At 42.6% G+C, this 22439-nt stretch overlaps 1 protein-coding gene across 1 annotated transcript in view; it reads right to left on the reverse strand.

The window, feature by feature from the left end:
- The window catches only part of imp3 (IMP U3 small nucleolar ribonucleoprotein 3), a 222851-nt gene that overhangs the window by 130163 nt on the left and 70249 nt on the right, over positions 1–22439 (reverse strand). The window contains exons 3-4 of the mRNA XM_063064874.1: positions 8078–8152; positions 3461–3540 (exon numbers count right to left, since the gene is read on the reverse strand). Coding sequence (XP_062920944.1) covers positions 3461–3540; positions 8078–8152 — 155 coding nt within the window. The remainder of the gene's footprint in view (positions 1–3460; positions 3541–8077; positions 8153–22439) is intronic.

Here is a 22439-nt window from a genome sequence, read left to right on the forward strand (position 1 = left end):
AATCTTTTTTTAAGGCACCAGTCTTAACTTTCTCGTGTGCAATAGGCCGTAACAGAGTAGCAGTGATCTGTATAATGTGATCTGTTATCATGACCAGCTGTCCAAACTTCACAATACTTCACGATTAGACAATGTTAAATTTATTCAATCAAAATACAATAAGCTTGATTAATACAAACTGAGACACTCACAAGGACTTCCTAGGAATAGTACAATAAACATTTTTTAGATGAAGCTTCAATGATCAGTAAATTTATCAACATACTCTGTTAAAACAGATTAAAATAAAAGTTGCTTCTAAAAATACTCCATATTATTAAAACTTATTTTGCTGAGTAATTTTGAACTGATATTTCAGTGCTGCTTCAAGAAATACCATTATTAAAAGTTATCTTTTTCCAGGATTCTCGTACTCAACTTCTCTTGATACATGCATGCCCTCTCCACCATTGAGTACATCTACACAAAATGTAATCACAGGAAAGCAGCATCCATCATCAGAGACCCCCAGCACCCAGGACATGCTCTCTTCTTGCTGCTACCATCAGGAAGGTGGAAGGAAGCCTCAGGACTCCCACCACCAGGTTCAAGAACAATTATTACCCCTCAACCATCAGGCTTTTCAACTGAAGGGGCTATCTTCACTCAACTTCATTTGCCCCATCATTGAAACGTGCCACAACCTGTGGACTTAATTTCAAAGACTCTTCACCTCATGTTCTTGATATTCATTGCTTGTTTATTTATTTGTTTGTTTATTATTATTTCTTTCTTTTTGTATTTGCAGTTTCTGTCCTTTGCAGACTGGTTGAACACCCAAGCTGGTATGGTCTTTCATTGATTTGTTATGGTTATTATTCTATCATGGATTTATTCAGTACACCCTCAAGAAAAGGGTTGAACATGGTGACATATACTTCAAATAAATTTACTTTGAGCTATTGTGAAAATCTCTTAGTTTTCCTGCTCAGTTTCAACATCTACGTGTATCTGGCTTTCAAAGACTGAGATTCTCAAATGTGCTGCATTCCTCAAGTTCAATTTCACAGTTATGGAATAGTGTACAGAAGACGACAGTTCATTTTTTTAGATCTGGTGAAAAAGGGCATTACTCTGGTGTGGTTGAAGGAGGAACTGATGTGTGGAAATACGAACACCAGTGAATGGACTGAGGACAGTGAAGAAGAGAGATAAAAAGGGAACAAAATGATCTTGGGAGGCTGTGAAGATGTTGGATGTGATTTAAAAGATGGCAATAGGTGGGATGAAGGAATGCTAGTACTTGAATAGCAGGAACTAGTAATCACTGTTCATTGTGAGAAGTGATAGAGTATTAACGTCAAATACAATCGCTTCTCACTTAGACTTAACTGTATGATTTAACAATAACCAATTTACCAAATGCACAGTTCCCATAATCAATTATTTTCTGAAATAACACATGGTTAGAATTAATCATAATTAAAAAGTTGTCATTTTCTTTCCAGTTTATACATAACCTGATCGATTTCATCACAATGTTGAACTTCAGTCATTGGCATAGTTGTTCTTATAGATTTCATGTCATTTCAATTCAAAATATAAACGATATTCTTACATTAAAGTGAGATTACGTTTTACATTCTATGCCCATTTGCCCTTTGATACATCTTTATTGTTAACATACAAAATGTGGCCTTACACAACTGAATATTCTAAGATAATTAAGCAGCCCAGATCTCCTTGCTCACCAGAACTTTCAAGATCTTTTCACCAAGTGTCTATGTCCATCCATACAGCCACAAACAGCAGGTCCTCTTTATAAACTAAAATACCTGAAACAGATAATACCTTCCCTTAAATTCCATTGAGTGATCCACTACAGAACATAGAAATCTACAGCACATTACAGGCCCTTCAGCCCACAATGTTGTGTCGACCATGAATTACCTACTGAGAATTATCCTACTGCATAGCCCTCTATTTTTCTAAGTTCCATGTATCTATCTAAGAGGCTCTTAAAGGACCCTTTTGTATCCCCCTCCAGCAGTGCATTCCATACACCCACCACTCCGTGAAAAATTTACCTCTGACATCCCCCCACCCATACCTACTTCCAAGTACCTTAAAATTATGCCCCCTCATATTAGCCATTTCAGCCCTGGAAAAAAGCCTCTGGCTAGCCACACAATCAATGGATCTCATCATCTTATACACCTCTATCAGGTCAACTCTCATCTTCCTTCGATCCAAGGAGAAAAGACCATGTTCACTCAACCTATTCTCATAAGGCATGCTCTCCAATCCAGGCAACATCCTTGTAAATCTCCTCTGCACTCTCTCTACAGTATTCACATCCTTTCTGTAGCGAGGTGAACAGAACTGAGCACAGTATTACAAGTGGGATCTGACCAAGGTCTTACATTACATTAACATGTAATCTTACATTACAGGCAACATTACCTCACAGCTCTGGAACACAATCCCATGGTTGATGAAGGCCAACACACTATACGCTTTCTTTACAAGACTGTCCACCTGCGCAGCAGCTTTGAGTGTCCTATGGACATGGACCCCAAGATCTACGTTGCCAAGAATTAATATTATATTCTTTCAAATTTGACCTGTCAAACTAAAATATTTCAGAACCAGTTCAGAATTACGTTAAAATATTAACCAAATTACATTTTAAAAAATGGACTCTTCCATCAACTAACTTCATTCCTCTAACATTAACCATACTTCAAACAACAAGTAAACTGAAAATGATCACCACCCCAATTTCACATTTTCAGCACAAACTGCGCAGGCATAAGACAGATCAAATTAAAAATTGTGCAGGGGAAAAAGAGAAAGGAATCTTGGCCTGAGGTTGAAAAGATCTCTTTCAATTCGCTACCATTTTCACATTCCATGACAGTCAGACGGAATGAAATCAGCGAACAACAAGAAATAGAAGACTCATTAAAAAAGAACTATGATTTTGTCCCTACTGAAATAATTCCAGTTTCGGCTTGGGAACCTTAGTGCAAACCTACCAATTTTCATTTTCTATTGCTTGCTTTTCCAGAGCAATGACAAGATACAAAACAAAACGTTAATCACTGTGATGCAAATGGAGTACTGAGAAACAGCAATTAAAGTGTGATGAAACATTGCAAGCACTCAACAAACTGAAGGAAAACTGTGAAACAGCAAGGTGGCAAAAAACAGAAGAATCGAGTCCTGACAGCAGTAAATAACTCCAATGGATAGCAGTGACATGGAGAAATTAAACAAAATATGACTAAACTTCAACAAGGAACAAAACCAGAAGGAAAACAGTGAGGAAACAGACATTGCAAAGAATACACAGTTAACCTCTGCAGTTTTGTGACGATACTCGTCATTTTTGTCAGATTTTTAAGCGTTCTCGTCCCACTTCAGGTTTAAGTGGACTTAAACTGGTACTTCATCCCATGGGAATGTTTCAAAAGGATACGTCCTTGCTCAATGAAAGTAATTGCTGTTCTCAGGTTTTGAGCCATACGCAGCTTTACCATTATTGTGGGGAGACGTCTCCTGCAGAAAAGAGCACAATTTTGTTTTTATTTAACACAGAATCAAATGCTTATTGCACCTTGAAGCAAATATCACCCTTTTTCAACAATCAGTGACCAAGCACAAGAATTCAGCCCTCTATTTGTACAGCTGTGAAGTGCCAAAAGAAAATCTAGCACAAGCTGGTTTCCTCAAATACCTTGGCACTGAAAGTACACAATTCTTACCGGTAGCCATACCAACCAAAATAGATCAGTAATTGAGAATCTCATTCGAAATGAGTACTGAAGTACACCAATCAGCACTGCAGTTTCTAAAGAGACCAGAGACTTAACCACATCAGATTTAAACAGGTTGTGATTTACAACTACCACAATCAAAAGACACTTAAAGCTTTAATATATGCCAGGCAGTCTTTCCCAGTTGTGTTGAAAAGCTAGTATCTGCAAACACTCATCCAAGTTATTTAGAGATGACATCGTCAAGCTAATGACTTATATTGGATACCAAAAGTATTTATTGAATACATTACTGCCTTTATTCAGTATTCAACAAGCAACAACATCTGAGTCCTTTTCCAAAAATCCAGATTAATTTAACATACAAAGAAAATGCCCTTAAATTGCTTTTTGGTGAGATGGCAATGTACTTGGATGCAGCAGCCACTCTTGTCCAACCAAGGGTAAAAACATTCACCCTTTATGTCTTTTTCATGATCACAAGGCACGGCTGGTTGTCAGGAACATCAAGTACGGCTGGTCCATCCCACCAGTGAGTTGCTGGATAGCAATGGAGATGGACTTCATTTATTTATTGAGATACAGCACGGATTAGGCCCTTCAAACCCTGATGTAACCTTAGCCTAATCACAGGACAATTTAAATTATCAATTAACCTACTAACCGCTACATCTTTGGACTGTGGGAGAAAACCAGGGCACCAGGAGGAAACCCACACAGTCACAGGAAGAACATACAAATTTCTTACAGGCAGCAACAGGAATTGAACCCAGGTCACCTGTACTGTAAAGCATTGTGCTAACCACTACACTACCATGCCACCCCAGTTGTTGCATATCGTGTCGCAGCCTGCTTCAGCCACCCAAGGAAAGTGGTGTCAGAGGCGAAGCACAATCCAACAGATGATTGTCTTTTGGTGCCCTGTAGGACAATGGTAGTATCGAATACTGCAAACCTCATTTACTGTTCTGTTTTGGCAAGACCAATGGCAGGGGAACTGCACGGCCTCTGATGCGGGGAGTGGACAAGGCCCTCGCGCCTCAGGATTGCCTGTTGCAGCCCCTGGGATAAAAGGCTCCAGAGCTGGCTGTGTGGCACGAGAATTCATACTGGGTTGGGGGCCTGGCCCTTCCCATTAGTGCTGCTTTACAGTGTACAGTGGTGGAAGACGAACTGGATTGCGTTCATCTGCGGCTGCAGTTACTCAGTATGAGGAACGCCGTTGGCTTGTTCTTGTGGAAACATGGCTCAAGGACAATATCTGTGCACCATCAATCTACGGGCCATGATACCCTGGGACTTGGGCTTCTTTCTTGCTATCATAATTATATATGCTCCGTGTGACGGCCGGTACTGTGTTCAGCACCTTGGTACCAAAGGAATGCTGTTTTGCTTGGCTGTATTCAGAGACATGGTTGAGTGACAATTAAACTTGAACTTCCATTAAGAAATACAAAGTTCCTCAGGGAGAAATCAGGTATTATAGCTTCAACATAGCTGGGTAAATATCAACTAGGCCTCTGGTCAACTTGTGAGAAATGTTTCACATCTGACTGCAATTCCAGACATGAACCAAAGTTCCTGCCTTTGTTCAGAAATGTGGTCCACGAAGACAGAAAATGCCATCTATCACAGCAGCACTTGATTCAGAATACATGGAAAAAGTATGAGATACCTGTATTCAGCAGAATGTTGCTTCAATTTTGCAATATATTATCCACATGCCAAAGTAAACTTATATTGCATACACCTTGAAAATTCTGAAAATACAGTTCTTATGGTTATTTACTGCAAAATTCCTTTATCTGCATACACTGTCTGCACCACTCAGCTTCCTATATTTTATTCTTTGCATCCATGATTTCAACCACCTTCTTCCTCCATCCCAATTCATCATGGGTGTTATTTATATCAATTGGTCTGGTGAATATGCAACCCTATTGCTGGATTGCACAAAATCTCAAAACCCTCACAGGTTGGTCATAAGAACAACTTCCAATCCGAAGCAGAGTGGCATGGTAGCGTAGTGGTTGCACAGCGCTTTACAGAGCAGGCGATTCACACCACTGCCAATAAGGAGCTTGTACATTCTACCTGTGACTGCCTGGGTTTCTTCCAAGTGCTCCAGTTTTCTCCCACATTGCAAAGACCTACCGCTTGATCAGTTAATTGGTCTTTGTAAATTGTCCTGTGATTAGGCTAGGGTTAAATCAGAGGAACTGCTGGGCAGTGCAGCTCCAAGGACATACTCCATGCTGCATCTCAAATTTAAAAAAAGATTAAACAATATCACCAAATGATTTGCTTTATAAAGCACTAATACATTTATATATTAAATTATCTGTGGGCACATGGCCAAGTGGTTAAGGCATTGGACTAGCAACCTGAAGGTCGTGAGTTCGAGCCTCAGCCGAGGCAACGTGTGTTGTGTCCTTGAGCAAGGCACTTAATCACACATTGCTCTGCGATGACACTGGTGCCAAGCTGTATGGGTCCTAAAGCCCTTCCCTTGGACAACACTGGTGTCGTGGAGAGGGGAGACTTGCAGCATGGGCAACTGCTGGTCTTACATACGACCTTGCCCAGGCCTGCGCCCTGGAGAGTGAAGACTTTCCAGGCGCAGATCCATGGTCTCGCAAGACTAACGGATGCCATTAAATTATCTGTTACTTTTTGGAAGTCTTTCCTAAAGTTTATTTAAACTAAAACATTACAGCCTCATCAAAAAGTGATTTGATTGGACAGTGAAACTCTGACAACGCAGGGCAAGAACCTGCTGTGTACCTCATAACCAGAATTCAGTACCAAGGCACTGTACCTTGTGTAATTTTCCTTCAATGCTGTCGTATTGTTTTACATTCTCTTCAATCTTAGCAAATGGGTGAACAAATGATTACAAAAAGTGTACATATTTAAAAGAAGGCTGCATACAATTTCAAGTATCAACTTACTGACTAGAGCTTTTGCTCTCTCTACCTGATGATTAGAAAAGCATGAAGTAGAATCGGGACAAGAGTAGGTAAAGTAGGGAAAGTGAGCAGGGAGACAGAGCACACACATTGAGGGAGAATAAGAGGAGGAGGAAGAAAGGAAGCACCAGAGACGTACATGGCCAAGTTAAACCTGGTTAAGAGGAAGCTCGGAATCAGGAGATCTCAAATGGAGAGAATACAAGCACACAGTCAATGCTACAAATTAAGAAATTTATCATGGTGATTTGTTTAAAAATTAAAAACAAACTTGGAAAATTCAGAATGAAAACTGAATAAAAAGTTTGTTTTTCCTAGTTTACCAATTATTATCTTCCAAACACATTTCCCTTGGAGAACTATAGCATATTATCAAAGAAAATGTTTTACACAGTATAGAGCTATTTGGTTCATCATGAATATGGTGGTCAAAATAATCTTTAAATCTGTTTCTGTGAGCAATATTAACAGCGCTAAGCGCTACAAGACACTGATGACATTTAAATTAGTGAAGGACAAAGGGGCAGAATGGTAAATAAACAAGCCCGATGAGAGAAACCAGAAGCAGTGATAAACCACAGTAAGAGCAGGAAACAGAACACAAAGCATCAACAATAGTGACAGTTCAACATCAATCAGGCTGCATCACTATTCACATCTACAGGAATCAGACTTCTGCTGTCTGATTTACTTAGACTACTGACAGGAAAAAAAAGATGCAATCTAATCAGAAACAATTGCTAAATTGCCACATGCACTTTCATCAAATACTAATATAGCAGCCAAAAATCCAACAAGGTACTTCCAGTGAATAGTCCACAGCTTTTGCTAAGTCAGTTTAAACTGAAAGCTACTACCAAAAGAAGAGCACTGATTATTTTTCAAATCAAATGAAAATAACCAAACTGATACTATTGCCATTCAATAGAACAGGCAACTATACTATTAAATTGTGCTACAAAATTATAAATTATCTGCAGCAGCCCTGCTCCCAATTTTGCCAAGTGGCAATTTTTAATTGACCCTCTATCGTGATAACCTTTCCCAAATGTTTCTGGACCAAGTTATTTCAGGAATGTGTTTATGGCGGCATGCTTCAGTTGTGCAATACGTAATAAATAACGTTGTTATGTGATCCCTAAGTGAAGACAGACAACACCAGGACATTATATAAAGCAACTGAACTGACAGCAGGGTTAGAAGGAAAAAAAGAGACTGTGTGATTTCTCTGTCATGCAAATTTCTTTCCATTCAACGATTAACATGTATGATTTGTCCAATATTACCGGAAGCAAGGCATTCTGAAACATTTCTACTCCACCCTGGAGTCTGTCATTTCTTAATTCATACCTGCAGAATGATGATGCTGAAACTTTCTCACAGAGGTGTAGACCCTGCTTTGTGGGGATCAAGCCTAATGAATATCTGAGGGGAGAAAAAAAACAAAGTTCAGTTAAAATAGTTCGAAAAAAAGTATGAAGAAGTTCCCACAACCTTTCGACATATAACAGTTTTCAACACTTGAACGTATCATTACCACTCAACTTTATTGACGCAAAACAATCACATTACATATTATTGTTCAGTGTGAACACATTGTCCTGCCCTCAAAATAAGCAGGGATGTTTATTCCAGTTTGCATTTGTTTATCAAAAAAATTATCAACAATAGCACTGGTACCAGGACAAGAAAAAGAACGAATGCTCACACAGATCTCACTTCGTAGAATGTGCATCATTAGGGCTTCTTTCAAAATGCAAATCTCCAAAGGTGTCACACTGTGTGATGTGAAAAGACTGTGGGTGGTGTGGTGACCTTTAACTCTGGCATGCAGGTCTCACATTCCAGCCAAGACCTCAAGAATTCAAGTTTCTCCAAGAAATACAAGCATGATATACCAAGGGCACAAAACCACTCCCAAATATTTCCAAATTTTATGCAAAAGAGGAACTGGTAAAATGGCTCAACTAAATGCAATCTGCTGAAGAAGAATCAGGGATTTGGGGAAGGACAGTACAAGAGGGACAGTAGATGAAGTTTAGTTTATCATGAGGACATTCTTTACAAATGGGGCATTTACTTTTGGTTAGAATATGGTGGTGGACCTACTCAAACCACTGCAGTCAGCATGGATTAATGTCCATTTGGATGCTACAAAGAAAGAATGAGGTCTGAGATTCTGCTCAAGTTGATATTGTAGTCCTGGAATATCTGGCTGTCGTGTTGTCCCTTGTAAGTGTTGAGGGAGTTCACTGTCGTCATCCTGCTTGCAGTGTACACTCCACCAGAGCAAACTTCAGGCTGGCACTGGAGGAGCTGAGTACCATGACCAGCAGTCATGAGGCAGTGCATCCTGATGTCTTCCAAATCATCGCAGGGGTCTTCAACCAAGCTAGCTTGAAGCCTCTCACAAACTACCACCAACATGTTTCCTGGGGCCAACACACTTGATCACTGTTACACTACCATCAGGAATGTTTTACCAGGCCATTCCATACCCACACTTTGACAAGTCTAATCACTTGACTGTACTTCTATTCCCCGCACAGAGGCAGAGACCGAGAACCACAGCACCAGTGATAAGGACCACAACCGTCAAGGGAGGCAGAGGAGCACAGGCAGGGCTATATTGAATTGTTGGACTGGACCATATTCCGGATTCGTCTTCTGATCTGAATATGCCAAAGCCATCACCAACTTCATCAGGATCTGGATGGATGAGTGCGTGCCTTTGAAAAGATACAGAGTACTCAAACCAGCTTATATGAACCAGGAGATGTGCAGTCGGCTGAGGGCAAGGCCTGTGGTTTGCACACCATTACTTTCTACAAGGCAAAACCTGACAGCCTAATTGGTAGTGATGCTTCACTCGCTGATCCACACTTTTATGCACACTTTGAAAGAGGGAATAACATTACACCTGTGCCAAACCCCACTGCTTCCGGTGACCCTGTGATCAGTATCAGAGAACAACCTCAGAACTTCCTTCAAATGGGTGAACCCTCGCAAGGTATCAGCACCTGGCAGTGACTGAGAGTCTGTGTTGCCCAACTGGCCGGAGTTCATCAACATTGCACTTCTGCAGTCTGAGGTTCCACCTGCTTCAAATTATACCACTGCCTCAGAGGGGCAGAGTAAGCCGCCTCAAAAACTCTTGCCCTGTAGCACTCACTCCACAGTGAGGAAGTTGGTCATGGATAGAATTAACTCCTGCCTCAGTGAGGAAGAAAATTAAAAAGAAAATTAAATTTTGAATTAAATTTTGTTGTCAAGCTTAACTAGCTAAATATTGCTCAAGACTTGGGTCATGAGGGCAACAGGATAAGATGCAGACACTGCCTTGATCATGCAAGCTAATAGCAAGAAATAGATCATACCACTGATAAGGTATTGCCAACCTTTGTCTGAGATCACCCAGCTGATAGACGAACTGACTGTAGACGTGCAATTCTAATTTTGTATATCGCGTGGCAACCATTAGTAGACTTCTTGAAATCGCTGACCAAGTATGTTTAGCTGTTGGCTATTGCCCAAAATTTACTGTATAAATTTAAGATGTAACCTGACATTGGCAGAGTTGGAAGACAATGGTTCCCCGTGATCACGTATTAAAAGGTTAACTTTATATCGAGGTCTGTGTCTTTATTTCTGTTCCCTAACAGAGCAAAGTCTCTCACAGTAAATTGGCAACAAAATTCTTTTGCAGTAAAGTAGGATAAATCAGAGTAAATTCTTCAACTGAGCAAGGACCTGGATCTTACTCTTCTACCACAAATAGTCAAAGTTCCAAATTCTAAGTAAAATTATTATTAAAGTACATACGTCACCATGTACAACCCTGGGATTCATTTCTTGTGGGCATTCACAGTCATTACAAAAGAAACAATAGAATTAAAGACCACACACAAGATGGACAAACAACCAAAGTACAAAAGACAAACTGCAAATTTTAAGAAATATAAATAATGATAAAGAATTGAGCAATAAATATCAAGAACCTGGGATAAAGAGTCGGTGAAAATGAATCCAAAAGTTGTGAGAACAGTTCAGTGAGTAACGTTGTCCCCTCTGGTCAAGAGCCTGATGGTTGAGGGGAAAATAACTGATCTTGAACATGGTAGTGTGGGTCCTGAGGTTCCTGCACTTCCTTCTTGATGGCAGCAGTGAGAAGAGAGCACGGTTTAGATGCAGTCTACAACAGATGCAATCTCACTGGCTCTCCACTCAGCTTTGGAGCACCTCGACAGCAAAACAAACATCAGGCTGCTGTTTATTTTTATTTTATTTAGAGGTACAGCGTGGTTACAAGCCCTTCTGGCCCAACAGGCCTGCACAGCTCAATTAGACTCAGATGACCAATCAACCGACGAACCCATACATCTTTGAAATGTGGAAGAAAACCACAGAACCTGGATATAATCAATTACAGCTCGGTATTCACCATCACCTCCTCACTACTAAACAACAAGATTCAAAACCTGGTCCCTTTTTTTTTTAAACTCCCTTTGCAGTTGGATCCTCAACTTCTGTCAGTAATAACATGTCCTTGCTGACAATCAAGACAGGCACATCTCAATGATGTGTGTTCAGTCCACTGCTCCAATCTCTACACTCATGACCATGTGACTAGGCACAACTCAAATGCCATCTACAAGTTCACCAATGGCCCAACTGTTGGTGGCAGAGTCTCAGATTAAAACGAGATTGCACACAGAATGCAGAATAAAGAACTACAGTTATATAGAAAGTGCAGGGCAGGTACACAGTAATGTACAGGGCCATAATAAGACCAGCTTTATTTGTCAAATATACATTAAAACTGTGAAATGTGTTATTTTGTGTCAAAACAAATCAGCAAGGATTGTGCTAGTGTCATCACATTTCTGGCACTCATATAGCATGCCTACAACTCACTAACCCTAAGCATACGTCCCTGGAGTGAGCGAGGAAAGTAGAGATCCCAGAGGAAACCCATGCGGTAATGGGAGAATGCATAAACTTCATAAAGACAGCAGCAGGTATTGAACCCTGATCTTACAGCTGACACTGTTAAGCATCATGTTAGCCACTATGGTACCGTGCTGCCTCAGTTGAGGTAGATTGTGAGGTCAAAAGTCCATTTTAGCATATAACTCAGTCGTCTTTTATACTGCTGTTATAAGCTTCCCTTGAACCTAGCGCACACTCTTTTGCATCTTCTGCCCAATGGAGATGAAGAGAGAACATCCAATATGGGAGGTGTCTTTGACTTTGCTGTCTGCTCTTACCCAGGCAGTGAGAAGTGTTGACAGAGTCCATGGAGGGGAGGCTGGTTTCCACAGTGTGATAAGCTGTGTCTCACTCTTTGTGTCTCGAGATGAGAAGTTGTCACACCAAGCTGTGATGCATCCTGACAGGATACCTTCTCGGGACATCAGTAAAAACCGGTGAGGGTCAAATTTCTGTCGCCTCCTGTCCTGAGGAAACAGAAGTGCTGGGGAACTTTCTACATAGTTGGACCAGGACAGGCGATTGGTGATGTTCACTCCTCGGAACTTGAAACTCTCAAGTTGCTCAGCCTCAAGCACAACTGATGTGAATGGGCATGTATGCACTGCCTCCCTCCTTTGTGTTTACCGACACTGAGGCAACAGTTGCCATGACATCATGTCACACAGCGCACTGTGACATCGTAGTCACTTGCTATGAGGTCCTCATGATTATCCTGTTTCAAAGCTGTTAATCATGTTCATTATATGCAGGCTTCACATCTGCCTGGGGGGTGGGACGTGGACTGCTGCCAGGATAGATATTCCATGGCAGGTAAACAGGAAAACAGCTGGATCGTCACTTCCAAGTGCTATGAGGAGTTGATTTGGAAGCAGACCCCTCCGACTTCTGCACTACCTGATGGCACATTACAGTCCATCCGGTGAACTGAGAAGCCCTCAGGCTGGAAAGTACTGTCAGGTGAAGCAGGTTCAAGGCACATTTCAGTGCGATAGAGCAGACACCACTCCCTTGGTTCACTTTCACAGCTCGATCTCACTTCCAGCGAGCAAATGGGATTATGTCATCATTACAGTGGACCTTCCCTGGACCCAGCAAACAAATGCAATTTAGAAAAAAAGCACAGCACCACTTTTACTTCCTTTGAAATCTGCAAAGGTTCAACATGACATCTGAATATAGATGTGTGGTGGAGACTATATTGTCTAGCTGCATCAGAGCCTGATATGGAAACACCAATGCCCTTGAACAGAAAATCTGATGAAAGGTAGCAGATCTGAGCAAGTCCATCACTGCCAAAGCCCTCCCCACCACTGGGCACATCTACACAGAGTGTTGTTGCAGAAAAACAGCACTCCATCAAGGATACCCCACTAACCATCGTCTCTTCTTGCTGCTGCCTTCAGGAAGGTACAGGAACCTCAGGACTTGCACCACCAGGTTCAGCAACGTTTATTACCCCCGTCCTCTGGTGGGTGTGGCTTAATCCTTTCGAAAGCTGCTTCCGTCATGCTGATTGGTTTATTTAAAGTTTGTGATGCTCGTTTCCGATTGGTAGGGTAAAGGATGCAATGGAGCCCACTTCCAGTTCTGGGCACCTTGGCTTTTTCTTTCCAGTCATCCACAGGGCCCGACCTCACGAATGGTCCTGAAGGACCACTGGAAAAGTATGTTGTAAACACAGACAGGCCCCCCGCAGTTTCTTTAGTTAAATATCTTTTCGTAGCATGCTTACTTCTTCGATTTTATAAATCGGGGAGGTTTAGCAGAGTATCCATTCATTTAAAGGGTAACTGAATGTACGGTGTAGTGCTTTTGGGTACTTAGATGAACACTCACCTAGCTGGACACCCAACTTAGTGTTTCACTGTTCGTTTCTTAAAAAAATACCAAACATATCCATTTTAAAATTTGCGTGTCCTGTTTCATTCACTGGATCCTTGAACATGCTCTTCCATTTTACAACCCCTCAACTATCAGGCTCTTGAACCAGATGGGATAACTTCATTCAACTTTCACTTGCACCATCACTGAAATATTCCCACGACCTATGGACTCACTTTCAAGGACTCTTCATCTCATGTTCTCGATATTTACTGTATTCATTTATTATTATTATTTCTTCTGTCTTTTTGTATTTGCGCAGATTGTTGTCTTTTGCACACTGGTTGTTACCCCGATGGTGTGGTCTTTCATTGATTCTATTATGCCCACAAGAAAATGAATCTCAGTGTCGATTACATACTTTGACAGTAAATTTACTTTGAACTTTAACGCTGATGGGTACAAGGGTCAGCACAGACGTGGGAGGCAAAAGGGCCCATTTCCAGGACATATGCTAGGACTCAATGATGTCCACCATTCCATTACCTTTCAAATTGCACGTAATGTGACTGATATAGTTCAATCCGTTCCACAATCCAAAACCCAAAGCACTCCTCTTTAATCAATACCACCCTCTGTTTATGATGCAGCCACCTCTACCCTGGCAAAACAACTCAGCTCAAGTGATTGATCACTTTCCTCAACTCAAGGGACTGAATCTGAGTGTCTCAAACCTAACCACTTCAATTCTCCTTTTATGGATCCTCCTGTCTTCTGCCTAAACACTAGTCAACAAAATCATCTTGCTGTTCAGTTAGAATTCAATATGGAGTCAATTATTGGACCATTACAACTTCTCCCTTTAACTCTGCCCTATACAGTTTCTCTGAAACTACTCTCTTTCTACTTGCTTTCACTACTCTCTTTACGCACCTCATCATTATTTTCTTATTTAATAAGTCCTGCCTAAACACTCTGATATATACCTGGTTTGTTCTTTCCTCTCTCTGTTGTTGTTTTTTGCACAATTTTTAAACTATTTGATATAGTACACTGTAATTGATTTATTATTTTCTTCTACAATATGTATTATTGAACTGCTGCTGCTAAGTGAACAAATTTCACGACACATGCTGGTGATGATAAACCTGTGATAATAAGCCTTTGGAAATCGCTATTCCTCCACTCACTGCCAAATCCATAACCAACTTACAGCAACAAATGAAACATCAAAATTCACATATTTGAGATGGAAGGAAACTGGGAAATGGAATGAAATTCTTAGAGGAAGCAAGGTCGCAAAAGTTACAATGAGATCACAAGACCAAATATTACTTCCACCAGAAAAGCAAAAGGCAATCTTTCAGATATCTTCTTCTATCCATTCAATACTCATATTGCAGCAAGCAGAATACCAAACAAATGCACACTTAATTCCAGGTTTCTCTCCACACATCCTCCTGGGAGGTTAGTTCCATATATTTAACACTTACCGGATAATCTGACATCAAACTATTTCCTTATTTGAGGGGAGACTACTAAGCAATAAGGAATGAAATTTGCGGTCATGCAATCTGAAGTAAAAGATCTGTCATGTATACAGCTGCAAATCATATCAATACAAGTGGAAGCATAACTATTTAGGGATCAAAAAATGTTGCCAAGACAGAACAACAATCTGAAAACATTACTCAAGGAATTACAAGGGCATGTGAGTGAAAGAAAAACTGCTGGAGAGAGTACAGCCCAAACTGTTGAATCTTCGATTCCACAGATGCTCCCAAACTCAAGTGCTTATAGCTCATCTTATCTTGTTTTCCAGCAACAATGTTTATGCTTTTCTAGATCAAGACTTTGCCCTCACTCTATTGAGTCTTTCATCAGGCTTTGTACCAAATGTTGTTTTGATGCAGCCACAGTTCTGAGATAATAGGCTTTCCTGTGGAAATGCTGCCATCCAGTTCAACAGAGCAGTTGGCAAGCTACAAACATTGGCTCAACTATAAAGCCAGTTCTGCCTGGCACATCGTCACAAGTGAGAGGATACTGACAGACTTCATGCAAATACTGGAAGACTGTTCCAAGCACCCTGTAACTCCTGCTTTTTGACAGAATCATGATATTGGATCAATTGCTTTTCACGTGGAAGTCCATTAGTCCTTTTTTTTTAAAAGAAAGGTAGCAGACCTGTCTAGCTCCGTCACGATTTAACTGCCGAGTACCTCTCCATTTCTCTTTCGAAAGACGATGCAGAATTTCTGTGGAAGAATATTTATGGAATTTTTATTAAAGAAATTATGATGCATTCTCCTTGGGGGAAGTGGAAACTGTCAATATTTGACAGAAGCATTATGCAGGAATATGACAACTTTGAAGTAATATAAACTGCAAACTCAAAAATCCTTTGAAGATGCAGAATACTTCAGTTTAATTTAACTGCTTAGGTCAGTGGATCAAAATTTCAAGTTCAAACCTCATCCAGTCTATTGGAAAGACATTCACCTCCAAGTCCATTGCATTTGAGTCAAGTTTGTTCAGAACAAACAGCTCCCAGAGGACAATTAATAACTGACAATACTTCACCCTACAATACATGATCAAAGTTCCATACAACAGATCCCAAGAGATGTTCCTGATGTGGTGCAAAAGCCTGGCAAGAAATCTCGAGGAGGATGCAGCTAGCACTGACACATTAGCAACCAACATTAAAAATATGAAGCAGCTGAGTTTAATATCTACCCAGACATCAATTTTATTTGAATTAGTAGGTACGTTTCCTTTTTTTAGTTTAATAATTGAGGATAGAAACATAAGACCAGGACATTTTGTGTGAGAAGCGCTTCCAAGGTGGGAAGAAAATTAATAAAAGATTTGCAATCTGCCGAATTATGTAGAATAATAATTATATAAAATTCTAAAATGTGCTGTACAAAGAAACATTAAATATCCAGATGGATTTACCAAATGAAGACCATTAAAAAGCAATAAAATTAAATAAAGAAAACATTGTGCTCTTAAGCGCACTGCAAAAAGATTTTTGTATTTACTAATGTATCAACTATTTTTTAAAATCTAATTTCTTACCTTTGAAATATGTGACAGACCTCAAAAATTACTAGTTTCCATTTGTTGTAAAAACCTCTATTTAACATGGATCATCCCAAGTCTTCCCTCCTCCCACAAAAAGATTATCTGAAAAAGAAAACTTTATGCTACGTTAACCAAATATAGAAGCTTGGCCAGACTTTTTTTTGAAAAAGGAAAGAGGGACAGAGAAATTTTGTTTTGGAAAATTTCACAACTTTACACAATGGTGGAGTAATTGAGGATGCTTGGAATTAAGTGTTTCAATCGTGGTGAACGAAGTAAGGACAAAGTGAGTCTGGCTTGTAGAAGTAGATGAAGATGATGTTGAAGAGGTTTTGGCATCCCATGACCAAGAATTGATAGATGAAGAGCAGATGCAATTGGAAGAAGAAAGGATAACAATCGAAATCAAATGCAGTAGCGAACTCGTCGAAAGTGAAGTCGTCCAGGAACTGAACGTGAAGCAACCACATGAAATTTTCGCTGCAATGATTGCAGAAAAGTACAACTTGAATTTTGAAAGGGGAGCAACACACATAAAAGTTGCTGGCGAACGCAGCAGGCCAGGCAGCATCTATAGGAAGAGGTGCAGTCGATGTTTCAGGCCGAGACCCTTCATCAGGACTAACTGAAGGAAGAGTGAGCAAGGGATTTGAAAGTTGGAGGGGGAGGGGAGATCCAAAATGATAGGAGAAGACAGGAGGGGGAGGGATGGAGCCAAGAGCTGGACAGGTGATAGGCAAAAGGGATACGAGAGGATCATGGGACAGGAGGTCCGGGAAGAAAGACAAGGTGGGGGGGGGTGGGCAAGGGGTTTATTCAGAGGGACAGAGGGAGAAAAAGGAGATTGAGAGAAAGAATGTGTGTATAAAAATAAGTAACAGATGGGGTACGAGGGGGAGGTGGGGCATTAGCTGAAGTTAGAGAAGTCGATGTTCATGCCATCAGGTTGAAGGCTACCCAGACAGAATATAAGGTGATGTTCCTGCAACCTGAGTGTGGCTTCATCTTTACAGTAGAGGAGGCCGTGGATAGACATGTCAGAATGGGAATGGGATGTGGAATTAAAATGTGTGGCCACTGGGAGATCCTGCTTTCTCTGGCGGACAGAACGTAGGTGTTCAGCAAAGCGGTCTCCCAGTCTGCGTCAGGTCTCGCCAATATATAAAAGGCCACATCGGGAGCACCGGATGCAGTATATCACCCCAGCCGACTCACAGGTGAAGTGTTGCCTCACCTGGAAGGACTGTTTGGGGCCCTGAACGGTGGTAAGGGAGGAAGTGTAAGGGCATGTGTAGCACTTGTTCCGCTTACACGGATAAGTGCCAGGAGGGAGATCAGTGGGGAGGGATGGGGGGGACGAATGGACAAGGGAGTTGCGTAGGGAGAGATCCCTGCAGAATGCAGAGAGAGGGGGGGAGGGAAAGATGTGCTTAGTGGTGAGATTCCATTGGAAGTGGCGGAAGTTACGGAGAATAATATGTTGGACCCGGAGGCTGGTGGAGTGGTAGGTGAGGACCAGGGGAACCCTATTCCTAGTGGGGTGGCGGGAGGATGGAGTGAGAATAGATGTATGTGAAATGGGGGAGATGTGTTTAAGAGCAGAGTTGATAGTGGAGGAAGGGAAGCCCCTTTCTTTAAGAAAGGAAGACATCTCCCTCGTCCTAGAATGAAAAGCCTCATCCTGAGAGCAGATGCGGCGGAGACGGAGGAATTGCGAGAAGGGGATGGCGTTTTTGCAAGAGACAGGGTGAGAAGAGGAATAGTCCAGTTAGCTGTGAGAGTCAGTAGGGTTATAGTAGACATCAGTGGATAAGCTGTCTCCAGAGACAGAGACAGAGAAAGATCTAGAAAGGGGAGGGAGGTGTCGGAAATGGACCAGGTAAACTTGAGGGCAGGGTGAAAGTTGGAGGCAAAGTTAATAAAGTCAACGAGCTCTGCATGCGTGCAGGAAGCAGCACCAATGCAGTCGCCGATGTAGTGAAGGAAAAGTGGGGGACAGATACCAGAATAGACACGGAACATAGATTGTTCCACAAAGCCAACAAAAAGGCAGCATAGCTAGGACCCATACGGGTGCCCATAGCTGCACCTTTAGTTTGGAGGAAGTGGGAGGAGCCAAAGGAGAAATTATTAAGAGTAAGGACTAATTCCGCTAGACGGAGCAGAGTGGTGGTAGAGGGGAACTGATTAGATCTAGAATCCAAAAAGAAGCGTAGAGCTTTGAGACCTTCCTGATGGGGGATGGAAGTATATAGTGTGACGAGAATACACATAAATTAAGATGTTTGCTGGCCTGGGCTTGCACCAGTGGCATCAGCAGTGGTCTGCCACCTGTCCTCAGGGGAAGGAGAGATAAGGAACAATGAAGCAGCATCTGGAGATGTGTAATGAAGGGACGGGAGAGAGAGCTGTCTGGAGCGGCTCCCCCTTTGAACCCTGAACTATTTGAAGTGATGGACAGGCGATACCCCAGCAGGGGGATAAAAAGGGACAGGTTCACTAAGGCAGGACACACACACGACACCCGAGGTGACGAGACCCTGGAAGCGGTGCGCCTCTCACGAGTCGGTGGGAAGTACCGGACCTTAAACGCACAGGGTGGAAAGGTACGATCAGCGGGAACCCGGTGTGTGTCCACCCTCACTTGGGTGCCGGGTTCACTGCAGAAAATCGACCGCATCTGGAGGAGGGGTCACAGTCAGTGACCTCAGGTGACATCACCAAGGACCCACCCGAAAGCTGCTTGTGAGCAATATCGCCGGTCTGTGAGTGGAAGCCGTTTCTGAATGCTCAGTCGTTCTCGTTCTCTCTCTCCCCCCCCCCACGTTGTCCATCGCCATGGCAACGATTACTGCGAACTGAACTATTAAATCGAACTGGACTTTTGTGTCACTTTGAAATTGGTCATTTACATACATAAAGACATAAATTGGTCATAGACAACGATAGAGCTTGACTGATGCTGTTATCTTAATTCTGTGCACATGTGTGGTTATCATTGCTGAACTGTTGCATTTATTATCCTTTCGATTACCGTGTTGCTTGTTTCTTTAATAAAACTTTCTTAGTTCTGGTAATCCAGACTCCAACTGAGTGATCCATTTCTGCTGGTTTGGCAACCCAGTTACGGGGTACGTAACATAAGTGGGGTTCTCGTCCGCAATTTTGAACGCTAAATTTGGGATGGAGTAAATTGATTGGGTTAAAATTCCCGAAAGAAAGAAAAGACAAACAGTAGAAATGGAGGCTGAGGAATTTATAAAGGCGCCGACCTTGGAGGCATCAGAGGATGCCAGGAAATCGGAATTGGTAGCTGTGGCCAAACGGTTGAATCTTGCTAAGGTGAAGTCGACAATGAGGAGAGAGGAGATACACAGAGCTATTGTAGAGCACTATGTATCTAAAGGTGTGTTTCCCCAAGGCGAGCTGGGGGTGGTGTCTATTGAAAAACCTGCTGGAGACGCAGTACAGGTGCAGTTTGAAAAACTGAGACTCGAGCACGAGTTCCGGGTACGGCAGTTGGAGCGAGAAGAGAAGGAGAGGGACAGACAGTTACAGCAAGAAGAGCAGGAGAGAGAGTTAGAAAGGCAAGAGAGAGAGAGAGAGAGAGAGAGACAGTTGGAGAGAGAAGAGAAAGAGAGAAAGAGACAGCTGGAGAGAGAAGAGAAAGAGAGAGAGAGAGAGACAGTTGGAGAGAGAAGAGAGAGAGAGAGAGAGACAGTTGGAGAGAGAGGAGAAACAGAGGGAAAGGGAATTCGAATTGGAGAAGTTAAGGTTAAGGGCAGAGCAGGGACTCGTGCCGACCCAAGGTGGAGGGTTCCAGGCGACCCAGGAGGTTAGGCTGGTTCCCCATTTGACGATACCGACATGGATCGGTACTTCCTCCATTTCTAAAAAGTGGCCATAAGTCAGGACTGGCTGAGGGATAAGTGGGCTGTGTTACTTCAGAGTGTACTGAAAGGGAAAGCCCAAGAAGCTTACTCCGCTTTGTCCGCGGAAGATGCCCAGAGGTATGAGGTGGTGAAAGAGGCCATCCTCAGGATCTATGAGTTGGTCCCGGAGGCATACCGGCAGAGGTTCTGGAATGCGAGGAAGCAGTGGGACCGCACGTATTTAGAGTTTGCTCGTGAGATGCAGACATATTGTGAGCGTTGGTGCGCCTCGAAGGGGGTAGATGGGGATTATGACAGACTGCTACAGCTGATCCTGATTGAGCAGTTTAAAGGTTGTGTCCCTGAGGGTATGAGACCCTACCTCGATGAGAAAGAGGCAGCCACATTAGCCGCAACTGCTAAGTTAGCGGATGAGTATGCGTTGACGCATAAAATGAAGTTTGCCCCGAGTAAATGCTACCAGAAGGGTAGTCAGGACGGCGGGGAGAGTCCGCCGGAAAAGTCAGAAAGTAAGCCGGGGACTAGTGAAAAGGATAAGGTAGACCGGGAGCAGTCTGGTAGGAAGTCTCCTGGGATCGTCTGTTATAATTGCGGGAAAGTCGGACACTTTGTGTCCAGGTGCTTTGTCCCAAGGAAGGAGACGGGGAAAGGAAAAACGGGGGTTCTGAATGGCTGTATCGAGCTGTTAAGCGAACCGCTAGGGAAGGACAGGTCTGCCAAAGTTCAGGAAGGGCGCGAGAGGTTTATCTCGGCCGGATTGGTGTCAGTGAAGGAGGGGTTTAAACCAGTTCCAGTGCGGATCTGGAGAGACACGGGAGCGTGTCAGTCACTAATACTGAAGAGTGTATTAGTGTTTAGCTCAGAGACCCAGACTGGGGAGGTAGAGGTCAAACGTGTTGGGGAAGGGACAGAGTCAGTCCCTTTGCACCAGATACACTTAAAGCAACCTGGTCTCTGGACTAGTCACGATCGGGCTGAGGTCCGAATTACCGATGAAAGGCGTGGAAGTCTTGCTCGGTAATGACCTCGCCGGGGGAATCGTGTTCCCAATGGTGAGACTGACAGGTCAGCCTGCCAGCAGTGAGGCCCCGTCCACGGACTCACAGGTTCATCATGGGGCTGCGGTAGTGAATTTAGCTGTGGTGGTAAATTTAGCTGAAACGTTTCTGCCAGTCTTGTACGAGAAGGGGGTAGAAAGTGAAAAGAAGGAGTGTAGTGAAACAAGAGGTAGTGAGGGAGCTGGGACGGACGTAGCAGTAGCCAGGAGAGAATTTGTGCAGGCGCAGGAGCGAGACGAGGGGCTGATGGTTTTGGCAGAGACAGCTCTCTCTGACACAGCCTTGACAAGGGAACTAGTAGGCTATTGTGTGGAGGAGGAAGTGCTAAGGAAAAAAGGGAAATCAAGTACTGTGCCCGCAGATGAGGAATGGGGGGTGGTGCAAAAGAGTTATGGGGATGAGGTTTTTAACATGGCCCACAAGGTACCCCCCGGTGGACATTTTGCGGTGCTGGAGGAAACAGTTGGTGGAATCATGAAAGAAGTTTACCGGCTGCCCAGGGGGAAGAATGTTGTTGATCATGACCGACGCGAACTGAGACGGTCACCGGCTTTTGATATGCTAACAAACCTAGTCGGTGTTAGCGTGGAAATCAATGAAGCTAGGGGTCCCCTGGTAAGAGAAAAAAACCATTTTGAAAAGATTAGTATGGGATCGATCAGATGCGAGAAGGCTATTGTTTTGGCCAGGTCTACTGATAAGGTCTCTCCCTTAATCCCCGAACAAAGCGGCTCTTTAGAAGTAATTAAACAACTCGCACCCGCGTGTTTGATTGTCCCGAGGCGATGCAAAGAACTGGGACGTTGGGTGATGTCTGTTACAATAGGTCAGCCTAGCAAACAACATCCATATATAATG

The sequence above is a fragment of the Mobula hypostoma genome, chromosome 12 (genome assembly GCF_963921235.1).
Source record: "Mobula hypostoma chromosome 12, sMobHyp1.1, whole genome shotgun sequence".
NCBI lineage: Eukaryota > Metazoa > Chordata > Chondrichthyes > Myliobatiformes > Myliobatidae > Mobula > Mobula hypostoma.